The sequence below is a fragment of the Habropoda laboriosa genome, unplaced genomic scaffold, assembly GCF_001263275.1.
Source record: "Habropoda laboriosa isolate 0110345459 unplaced genomic scaffold, ASM126327v1 scaffold69, whole genome shotgun sequence".
Classification (NCBI taxonomy): domain Eukaryota; kingdom Metazoa; phylum Arthropoda; class Insecta; order Hymenoptera; family Apidae; genus Habropoda; species Habropoda laboriosa.
Genome location: NW_017100173.1, coordinates 919877 through 931989, shown reverse-complemented (window position 1 = coordinate 931989; position 12113 = coordinate 919877). Strand labels below are relative to the sequence as shown.

Genomic DNA, 12113 nt, shown 5'->3' with positions numbered 1-12113 from the left:
AGTTATATTTATATTTTACAGCTAAAGCGTGTCGACTCCCTAATCAATTACCGAATCCCACAAATCCCGAAATCTGCTCTTCATCGTAGAAACAGAAACGATTTAAAATTCCTTCTGACAAAGTAGCTATTTATATTTCACAACGAAAGTGTGTCGACTCCCTAATCTAAAATTCTCTCTGATAAACTCGATTATTCCCTCTTTCCCCTACTACCTCCTTAATCGAAAACGCACGATAAATTGTGCACCCCGTTTGATGTTGCCAAAGCAAGAAATTCATTGTTTCAGAACGAAATTTCTCTTTCACGTTCCCGTGTATCAGCCGCAAACCGTTCGGATCGATTCCCCGTTCGAACCGTTTCTTCCGTACATTCGTATCCTCGTTCGTCTGTAAAGCAGACTCTCGATCGTCTCTAATCTCACGCGCAGTTCAGAGGCAAGGGTACCTGATAGTTGGAACGAGAGAAAGAGAGAGAGAGAGCAGAAGGTGAACATCGGCAACTAGGAACATTTTCGAAAGCTCCACACTCTTCGGTGCTTGAAGGCTTTCCACCGGGCACAAAGTGCCATACACGCCGTTTCCTTGTACGCTCGCTGTTTCTGGCGTTCGTTCTTCGCGTTCTTGTTCGAAAAGAGCGGAGTCCCCAGACTGCCAGGCACTCGAGTACTCGAGCCTGTTATAATGCGATTATTTCACGCTGACTTTCCGGTGGCGTGTTTCGCGGTTGAGGACCTCGAGTATCCGGCTGTTCCTGATATTTTCGACCCTCTTTTATCAAATTACCCTCGTTCCACCTACGAACTGGCCGTTCCCCGCTGGGAGCTTTCGCTGGTCGCGCGAGTAAAAACGTTTGTCCTGTTATTAAAACTCTCGGCGTCTTGTCGAATTTCGTCAGCTTTATCATTCCCGCCACTCCACGCCTCCGGTTCTGTTCTTTTCCCCTTTCGCTGTGACGTTCTCAATGATCCAGCCGTGGCGTTAATTAAGGGAAACGCGAAAGGTGAACTCTCCCTCTCTTCTACTCTCATCCCTCCTTTCTCTCACCCTTCTCGTCCTATTTCAGGCGGCAAGGAGAGAAGAGAGAGCTGCACCTCGAGGTTAACGCTCAACTACCGTGGAACGTTTTGCTTTCAATTAAATAATGACGGTTTAACGTTCGTCGACGCATTGTTCCGCGTTGTTTCCCCAGGTTCGAAACGCTTCGCGAAACGAGGCACGCGCTAGAGCTCGTGGTCAACTACTTTTAATCGTTTCGCGGCTGGTTGTAGTTCGTTTTAGTTAGGGATACCGAATACTAATTTCGGAAACGCCCGGCCGATGCTGGTTCAGATAATTGCCGGCGGTTGGAGTGGAGGAATGAAAGTGTGTTGATTGATCTGAACGACGATAAAAATGATCATCCTTTTCGTTGCTATTGGCGCTTCGAACATTTGTTCGTACTGTGCCGTTGCAGCCTTTTGCGGCACCGCTGTGTTAATTCGAGCGTTAATTTGATACTGTGCACTCTTTCGCGGTAATTCAGTGAAACGAATTTTGAAATGGTACGGCTGGAAAAGAAAGTCTGTGGTCGTTGTGGAATATTTGAATTTTTCACGCGCGTTGTGTACTAAAATTTGCCGCAGCCAAAGCGTCAACTTCAATTTTAGATGTTCTTCCAATTTTAGTATGGAAGCACATGCTTGGCGCTCAATTTTTTCACGAATGAAATAAATTTAATTCGTTTTATTTTACGGAGTTTCTCACTTTGGTTTATGAGTGGCCCATATGTGAAATTGTCTGAACCGTGAAACTTTGTGTTTCTTTATTATACTGTTATATTGTAGTATAATAAATCAAGGTCGTTTTTAAATATCTAGAATTGTCGCTGCAACAATTGATAATTTTTTAGTTGTTCGATAGAAAAATAATAGCACTGTGTACTTTGTACTGTCTTAAAGCAGAATCGACAGATTCACCAGCAGCATTTTTAACGCGAATTTGTATATATTTTCGATAGGAGTTTCTTCAAATTTTTGTTCCAGTGAATTTTCACGCAATCGACATAATTTACCCCAACTTTATTTTTTCTTCGATCCCTTCTTGATCATCTTAAGGTCGTTTTTATCAACCACGCCATATGGCTGTCGCGATTATCGTTACACCGACTACGTTCCTTTTTATCCACTGTTCTCAACCTCGATTCCCCGGTGAATATCGACATTGAATAACGTAACGCGATATCGCGGGCGTTATTAAACGACAGCGTAATAACACGTAACGTTTTTTCTAGGGAAAAAAGTATATCGTATCGCTGAACGAAATGCATGAAAATGGAGAAGCTGCATTATACGATGTGATAGTTGCGCTAAAAGAATCCCTTTTCTCGTTTTGTTTCATTGTCAATTACGGACGGCTGTTTTGCGGAACGCATCAATCGGCTGCTCGAGAGAAACGAAAGTGACAATGTTGTTTAAATATTTCGTTTCAAAATTCTGAAACATTTACTCTATCTCATTAAAATACGTGTTCAAAGTAGCACCACAAAATCATTTACAAAAAATTGACACGTTCGAAGGAAAAGCGGCCCTGCTTATTAACCCTTTTAGGATCAGTGATTTTTAAGGAACTGTTAGAAAGCTCGGGAAATGTTTGAAACGAGAACACCGAAATCTCTCTAAAATTCCACGAAGAATTTGTTAAATTCAAGAAACTGGGAAAAATATAATTCCTACTAATAAGTTCATTAACCCTTTTAAGATCAGTGATTTTTAAGGAACTGTTGAAAAGCTCAGAGAATTTTTCAAGCAAGAAAAAATTTTTTAAATTCCAAAAGAATTTGTCAAATTAAAAATTCAAGAAGCAATCGACAATATTTGCAATTCTGCTCACTTTTCTCAACCCAGTTCGCAAGGTAGTGGGGATGCTCTGGGTTTTAGAAGGACTGTACTGTTCGTCGACGAGAAGAAGGTTAGGCAAAGTGTGTTAGGGGAGCTAGTAGAATGAGTCTTCTTTTTGCGGACGAACGGTACAGGGTCTGCGATTTCCCCAATTCGTGCCACCATTGCAAATGACAAATTCTCTTGCCTTCCGTGGAGTAAGAAAGAATCTTGAGCAGCCAATTGAGTTCATCGCGATCCAGATTTATCCTTAACCCTTTAGCTACAGAGGAACTGATAATGAAATTGTACCGCGATTGGTGTTTCGATGCCTTCAACCATGCATTTATGTATTTTATCTCTTAGAGACATCTCTTAACCCTTTCATTGCTCTTCCCGCTTATAGACCCTTTGAAAATTTGCCCGCACTGTACTGTGCGCCCTTTTCCCCGCATTTTCACTTCAATTTCATCCCCCGTGCACATTCACCATAACTTACTAAAAAAAGAATTGCAACGATAAGTCCGAAAGAAAAGATTTCGCGGCCGTAGTCTGCCACGTAGCAAAATCTGCCGCTGTGAAAGGGTTGATACTACTAACGCGAATCGAAACAAACGAAGATATTTCCACGTCCCCCAAGAAACCAAGCGAACACCACTATAGCAATTTCTTCCTCGAAAAACGTCGCTCAGAGAGCAACAACAGTGTTCCTCATCGAAGGTCCACTACAGTGACCCACAGTAGCTAAAGGGTTAATCCTTGAAACATCCACATAGGCATACACGTCTAAAAAAAAAACACCGAAATGTTGATAACAACTGCAGTTTCTCGGTGGAACACCTTTAACCCGTACATTTGCATCTCACCGTTACCGGCAGGCGGCCAAATGGAAACGTTTACATGTATGTCAAGCCGGCGGAAAAAAGATCGCCATGCTGAAAAACGAACGAACGAACGTACTCGTGCATAGATCGACTTTCGTACTGACCTTGTTAGGCGGCGCTTGGATCCCATGGAACGGCAGATTCTCGTAGAACGTCTTCGCTCCGGACTCGGGAAGGCCCTCCGACACGCTGTTCACGTGATTGTTATTCGCAGCTTGATTGGGATCTGTAAGCGCAAACGAAACATGACTTTGCGTAATTAAACGGGGACACGTGACGTGTCGAAGATTCACGCGCGGAACCTACACGTGGAACGGAAAGAGAGACGGAGAGAAAGAGAGAGAGAGCATAGAAAGAGAAAGATAGAGAGAGAGAGAGGCTGTGTGTGTGTCCCTTCTCGAAGAAGGATACTATAGCGGACTGTTTTCAGAGTGGAACAGGGACTCTCGAGTGCACAAAGGTAAAGACAGAGCCAGTAGACAAGACAGAGACAAAGATAGAGACAGAGAGTTGAATTGATAAATATTCAGGTGTAATTGCAAACGCTAGAATAAGTGAGTGGCTATGTCTAGAGCTAAGGACATTGTAACGGGTACTGGGAATATTTCGACCCTCTTGATTGCTGTCTTCCTCTTGTCGCATGGTAAAGTTGTCGAAATTCGTTGGTATCGGTAGTTAGACGGTTTCGAGAAAATTAGAGAAAATTCATATTTTCAACGTTGACGAATATTCATTCTGTACTGTTTGTTTTTTAGTACTAATTTCTGGGATGGGATTTTTCTGGTTCTTGAAACATATAATTCTTCAGCAAGCAAATTTTAACGTTCAATATTTCACTTGAATAGGTCGTTTGTAAATATATATCAAACATTTCGACATGTACTTTTGTTATAGAATATATTATAATTGCAAGTTAAATTAAAAAAAAAAAAAGCAATTTCTTTTCCATTGTAAAATGTCTGATTTCTTAGGAAAAAGTGTGTGAACCCAATAGTGTGTTTACAAGTTGACTATCTTAACGAATATCTTAACGAGCGTCGCGATTCCTCCTTTTCTCCTTCTTCTTCTTGCTTTTCCGATAATTAAATTAGAACGTTTCCGGGAGAAAGCTTTCCCGCTATGGCGGCGCAAAGCTTCAATTACGCAAATAACAATCATCTGGTAGTCATGTATTGCAAATACGGTATCTGTGTATACATGATGTACGCAAATGTTTATACGTACAGGATTTATAACGAACCAACAATGAGATTGAATCGTGTCGATTCCCCGTGTAAATATTTCGTTTCGCGATTTAATTCCGCCACTTGGATGAAAAGTTTCATATTGTTCGTTAACCTTAAAGCACTTTTCGTCAGCATTTTTTCGAAAATACGCACCGATCATTCCCAAACGAATATACACATTGCTTCGTTACACCCGGAGAGTGCATTGAAACAATATTTTTCCGCGAAAATCCTTTGTACCGGGTTCGCCCCGTTACAATGATTCCATTATCAAAATGAATCGTTTAATTAAACAGTTTATAAGAGCAGGGTTATTCCAGAATCTGGAACGAACTACGGTTACCTTTTTAAGCGGGGAGAGAGAGAGAGAGAGGGTATATTCTGGCTGAAATGTGATTTTTCATTGTATACGAGAAATGTAATTATAGAATATTTTGTCTCAACCATAAATGTGCAAGTATAAAGTGAAGTTTTCGAAGAGGAATTATTTTGTATTTATCAATTGCTGTTTCATAATAAATTCTGTTGGCAATTGAATTTAATTCTCGAATTAAACGTAGGTTTAATTATTGCGAAAATTATTTAAGATTTCATTTAATTTTTTGCAAATTTTTGCGATGTGACGTTCTTTTTGCAGCGAAATTTAGGTGTTCGGTGAATTATTGTGAAAATTATATTTCTCAATTTTTAACATTTCATTCTATTTTTTGCAAATTTTAGCGATGTGACGTTCTATTTTACAGTGAAATTTAACAGGTATGCGATGTAAATATCTAAGTATGACGAGTAACTGGTAAATGGTTACGTATTTGGTAGTTCTAAATAAATGTGAGGGTATTCTGCAAATATTTGAACGTCTACGAAAGTACGTTTTTTTTCAAATATAAAATGCACAATATTGTGTAAATTTCTCCTTTTTCGTGCTTCCGTTTGAACTTAACGAAGCGTGAGAAACAAAGTTGATGTTCTGCGCTATTTGTTTTTTTTTTTTAATCGCAGAATACTTTGAAATGTTCTTTTGATACATTTATTGTTGGATTTTATTCTTAATAATACTTACGCGATAAGCGTATTTGTAAAATGTATTTTCTTTACAGAATAGCTCCCGTCTATGTTGAATTTATAACTCTCGTTTAATCAATATCCGCTACACGGTCAAAAATTATTGGCACGATGCACGCAACAATATGTTCCACGTGAAAAGAAAACATTCTGTGGTTTATCCATTTTCTCAACGTTTCCCTTTTGTGTTGTAATATTGCGAAATTGTAGAACGCTTTGAAGTATTACAAAAGTGTTGCGAAAGGAACTGAATATTTGATTAGAGTTATTATTAAATTATTGAAGACTTAAATGAATTATGTAGTAATTATCCAAATTTACGACAAGCTCTTTAACATTCTAAATGAATAAAAATTAGAAATCATTGAAGCCTTACATGAATTATACACTATTTTCCAGAATCACCCGAAAAAATTTGGAAAAAGTTCTTTAATACTCAAAGTTAATAAAAATTAACAGTTTTCAGAAATTAAAATTAAATTATACGCTATTTTCCAGAATCACCCGAAAAAATTTGGAAAAAGCTCTTCAATACTCCAAATTACTAAACATTAACAGTTTTCAGAGATTCAAGAATTAGACAAGTTTCCAAAAATTCACAATTCCCGTTCCGTTATTTCGCGATAATAACGATAGCACCAAGATTGAACAATATTTCCACACACTTTTAACATATAAGCATTTTTGTTGGAATTTTCGCACATTCCCGCCGTTCTCTGTACGTACAAACATGTTACGCCGAAAAAAGATATTTGTTCGTCGAAACGTATCGACGGTAAAGGGGAAGAAAACCGATCTCAGATCGTCGTTGGAGCTCAAATCATGCACGTTCTGCGACTTCTTGGTACATACCTGCGCCTGGTTTTTTTCGCTTACGGGATACGTTGCCTCGGTTCAATTCGCACGATGATTCTGCATGCAATATCCGCTGCCGTGGCGCTATTCTTTTGTATGTCACAGCTAAGGAGACAGACAAAACAAAAAAAAAAAAAGGGAAGAACAAGCAACGGCACAAATGGGTAAAGCATTTTTATTATCATGCAGCACTCTGGCAAGTGCAACTGTTTTCTAAAAAAAAAAAAGCTATATTATTTCCTGAACAATTTCTCTACTTTTTTCTTTCAAATTTCACCGTGAAGAATTTTTCAGTCGACTAAGAAACACCTAAAATTTGACATTTCGTGCAAACTGCATTTCTGAAATTACAAATTACACAATTTTCTCTTCTAGAGTGTTGCAAACGTAATTCTTCACGGATCAGTAGAATTACGATAACAGAATTTCTCGGTTCGCAAAATTATCTGCACGTGGAAAATTAGTTTGCGTTATGTTTGCCGTTAGTTATCAATTCGAACGAAGGAGAGCCATGCAAAATGATTACTCGTATCACAGTGACCAACGACAAAAAAAAAAAAACAAAAGAAAAAATGGGCCCTATTAGAGAAAAAGTTAATTCCATTTGCATTACGCATTCGAAAGAAACGTCGAAAATAAAACGGTGTTATTGTTTTAATTAAAACGTGATTTTTGCACGTTCACATTGGTTTAATTAAAGGAACACAGAGCAGCAACGGAAATTTTTAATTTTTTCGAGTGGCACACATACACGTTTTCCACCCGTAACATCTGCACTTGATAAACACACTGATAAAAGCGACATTAAACACACTAATTACAGGTAGTACAGGTTATTACCTCCTTCTCCGCGACGCTTTAATTCAGAACTACGTTATACGCGGCTCGTTTTTAATGCCGCCTGGGCTGAAACTGCAGAAAAATTATACGGCTGACGAGCACACTTCCAAGAATAGGTCACACAAGTCAAATGTGCCAGCAATCAAATTGTATTAAAAACTTACGTTGCTTTCTAAACTTTTCTATACTTCTCTCAGGTACTCTCTATTGCGTGTTTTCCCTCAAACGTGTCCACATTTTCTGATAATTTTATCCCTTACGAAAGATTCTGATTGAGATATACTTTTGCACGAACTTTCACGTCTATTTACATTCATCGTATTAAATTATTTCCGGCTTAATCTGCAAATTCTTCAAGAATACACTATTTTTTTTTTTTAATTTTACAACGATTGGTATTGTTGGTTAAAACGAGAAAGGAAAATATATTTGTTCAACGATGGAAAAATTCGAGGAGTTTCCTTCGAGACGATAAATTTCTCGAATTAATGAAACATTCAGTTACGCATAATTCGTTTGAGTGTCGCGCAAACGTGACTGGCTGCTCGAATTTTTCCACGGTGGAACGTCTAACAAGAAGCGTTTGCGGGTCGATTCAATGGGAATTTATCAGCGACAGATCAACTGTACAGTTTTTAATGTTGGCAAACCGGCGCGCAAACATTATGCGATTTTTCGTTCGAACGAACATCGGATCTGTTTAACGCAGCCGCGCGCTTATCAAATATTCCGTACACTTCAACGAGCACCGCGAAATTGCAGCTGGCCCGTATTTTTAATTAAGCGCGCCCGGGTAATTTGCGCGATAAATTGCAATTTGTTGCGATTTAATTCCGCAACGCGGCACCTTTTAACGCGTTCAACGTCCCACGATTGAAAAATTACAGATACACAAAGGTACTTTCGCGAAGAGGATGTCGATTTTTCATTTGAACCATTTCAAAGCCATAAATTTCACGACGTTTGATATTTATTTCCTAAAAACCAAAGGAAAAGAAGAAAAAAGAGGAATATAATTTTGGCCCCTTGCTTTGCACTCGAATTAATTTTTCATGTATGTTTAAATTCAAATCTGCGTTAAAAGAGAGATCCGATCCTCGAATGAAATTCAATGAGATTATATGACTGGTGAAGAAATTTTCGTAATTAGTGAAGCACGTGTGTACTTGCAATATTAATTAATGTAATATGTGTACACAGAGTGTCCCAGGTTTTTCGAATCAAACTTTAACAGTATGTTCTATGAATACCAGAAAAAATTGAATACATACTTTCTTCAAAAGTTATAACAAAAATACTCAGAGTGTCCCAAAGAATATGTAGTACATTTCTATAATACTGAAACTTAAATGGTTTGTATTCACCGATTTTATTTAACACAATCTTCAATATCCTCTGTTCCATTATCGTCAGTTCTCTATCTCAGAAAAATCTACCAAATTAAGTTCAAACATCGTATCTCTTCGTTGAAGCACCATTTCGTAAATCCCAAAAACCAATCTCAGTGATAAAACGTTTTTCCTAGTCGAATTAACCTTCTTTCGATATCAATTCGCGTCGCCATCGAACCGCGAAAAAATTCTCAGCGCAAAATTCTCAACGAAGCAACAGTCAGCTGATTACGATGTCGCGACTCGAGTAGAAACTTCCTCCTGGATATGGCGGTCGTGTAAATTCCGGGCGTGCCAACATTAAAGCGACAGTCTCTCCGCGGAAGGAGGCGCGTTTCTCGCGCCGACTCACCTGTCTTCTCTCTGGAAATGCCCGGCAGAGTGGCCTGCTCTTTAAGCTGTACTCCAAACATCGCCTTAATTTTATTTGCTCTGGCAAGCATACCCTCGTCATGCAGACTGGACACGGTCAAGCTCCTCTGCGTGTTCTCCTTCCGTCTGCGGAACACCTTGCCGCCGGCGACCTTCGCGATCGTCGTCTCGACGAGGAACCGATCAGCCATCGTCGGCTCCTCGGTTGTTCTCCTGCTAATCAGCTCGTTTCGCAGCGCTACGTTCGCGCGTACGCTCAGACCTGATCGTAGACTATGGCTCCGATTGATGTGCACCAAAACGCCCGGTTTCAGCGGCCATCTGGGAGCGGCTGTTGGGTGCACCGCCGTCTGAGCTGAGTGAGAGGACACCGTTGGACTCGGTGGCCCACCGTCTGGACTGTTCGTAACGAGCAGGTTTTTTTTTCACATTTCGCCGTTATTCTGTCACCCTTTGCGCAGCGCTGTGTCCTTATTGGTTCATCGAGTGGAGATTTTTCGTATTTATTTAACACGTTGACTGTCATGTCAGTCATTTATAGATTTTGTTTTCAAGGGGGTTACAAGAAAGTTTTCGTTATTCTAGGCATGATATTATTGTAGAAACTGAGGAAAACATTTTTGAAAAATTTCGATACCAACGGGGAATCGAACCCGCGACCTTCGGAGTGGCAAGTCGAGACACTACGCACTACGCCAACGACTCCCTCCCTATTTTTCCTCGTTAGTTCCCTTTTTGTGGTATGTTGGAAACTTTTAGTCGACGATATTCATTTTGTGTTAATTATTCTAAATATTTGAGGCATTTCGGTCACCGATGACCACCATGGAAACAATCTTCGGTCACAGGTGACCAACGTGGTAGTCAACGTGTTTATCTTTGTGTCAATAACCACAATTATCGTCCAAGTTTAGTAGCTTTTGGATACAATTATTCAAATCTTTCACCGGGAAGATCAAATATTTTAAGTGAGAATGTGTAAAAGGGTACTCGGTTATTGACATAAGGGTTAAATGACAGGTGTAGATGAGTTTGTCTTGTTTATCAGTCTGATCAGCGGAGTTCATTTTGATAGGGAGATTTTTTTCTGAGGAGTTTGCCGAAGATGGGTGAATTTTCTTGGAGAAAAGATCGTTTAACCCTTTCAGGTTTATGAACCTGTATGCATACTGGCGTTCGTAAGAATTAGGACACTCATTATGGTCGTATTTTAACCCTTAAATCATACGTACTTTGGTCATTTTATTTTCTGAATCACTGTGTTGTAAACATTAATTTAATGTTATTTGTCAAGGTTTTTCTAACAGCGTTTCTAATGTTATAAAAAATTAGGGTTTTTTTCAATAGAACTAGGTACATACCATCTATTTGGACGCTAGAACTTCAAAAATTCTCCACATACGTAGTTGTGATAGTGAAATAAAGAATAAGTATTTCAAGAGTTAAATTACATTTCTCCGGCAAATTTATTATTACCGTGGAGCAGGGATGAGCTATTTCACGTGAAAACGCACGAGAATTTCGGTCACAGCCATCGATTTTTTTAAAATTCACAGAATTTGTTGATATTTAATCATCTCCCGTGATTGAACTGTATCAAATTTTAGCTTCCTTTCTCCAATGATTTCCGACGCATTTAATGTTTACATTTTGACAAATTAAAATGAGTAAATACGTCACCATTTCAGTATCAACATTTCGCTCCCTGTTTAAAGGCAATACTTCGTATCGAAGAAACGTTACTTTCAAATACGTATATAAAATTGTATTTATCATGAACAAACGTATCAATAATCGACGTTAAATCGAAAATCGTTCGAGACAGGAAGATTGAAATTTTACCCAGTTCAATCACGAAACGCCTAACATCAGATTGTCTGAAAGTAAACTGTGTTTATGACAGTAATTTCCACGACAGCTTGCACGCGTCCAATACTAATTTTCGCCAGGAACATGTGTGATGATTTTTCGCTTCCTGCATTTTTGAATACAACAGTAGTTTAATATACCATTAACGCTGTCCACATCAAAAGTAAAGAAGTATCGACTGCAATGCGTGTTCTGTTGCGAACAAGTGTTTTGCACACAGTGTACGTGTGTCGTGAAAGTACTTTGACCAGAAAGGGTTAATGATTCGAACGTAAACGCGTTACTTTAATTAAAGTTAATTAAGGATCGAAGTGGACTGTGTTCTTTTGTCTGGAATTAAATATTGTTTCATGCATTTTGTTTCTGCGCTGGAGTTTGTTTCACGGTTACCATGGATAGATTACTATTTTTCTGACAAATCTGATATGCCTGAACAAGGTAAATAAAATATGTACCATTAAAGTTACAGTAGTTTAAAGTGAACTTTACACTTTCAGTAATATGCAACCTACTATTATTTCAAAGCACTTTAAATTTCATTTACTCAGAATTCTGTGCTAATTAATACCTGAAAGGATGAACGTACAATCTATAGCAATTCCATTTACAATGCATCCTTTATGTTAATTACTCTTCTGAACTAATTAATTGCTCTTATGAACATTCTTTCCTCAATTCAAATTTCCATCGCAAATTGCGGTTCAGTTGGCAATTTTCCTCGCCAGCTTTCACGCGACTGGCAAAACTCGCGAAGAGGA

The 12113-nt window shown here is 38.8% G+C and overlaps 1 protein-coding gene across 1 annotated transcript in view; it reads right to left on the bottom strand.

Moving 5' to 3' along the window:
* LOC108578676 (hemicentin-1) overlaps positions 1–12113 on the bottom strand; it is a 212908-nt gene that overhangs the window by 21991 nt on the left and 178804 nt on the right. Inside the window, exons 18-20 of the mRNA XM_017942050.1 lie at positions 9467–9885; positions 6881–6988; positions 3845–3966 (exon numbers count right to left, since the gene is read on the bottom strand). Coding sequence (XP_017797539.1) covers positions 3845–3966; positions 6881–6988; positions 9467–9885 — 649 coding nt within the window. The remainder of the gene's footprint in view (positions 1–3844; positions 3967–6880; positions 6989–9466; positions 9886–12113) is intronic.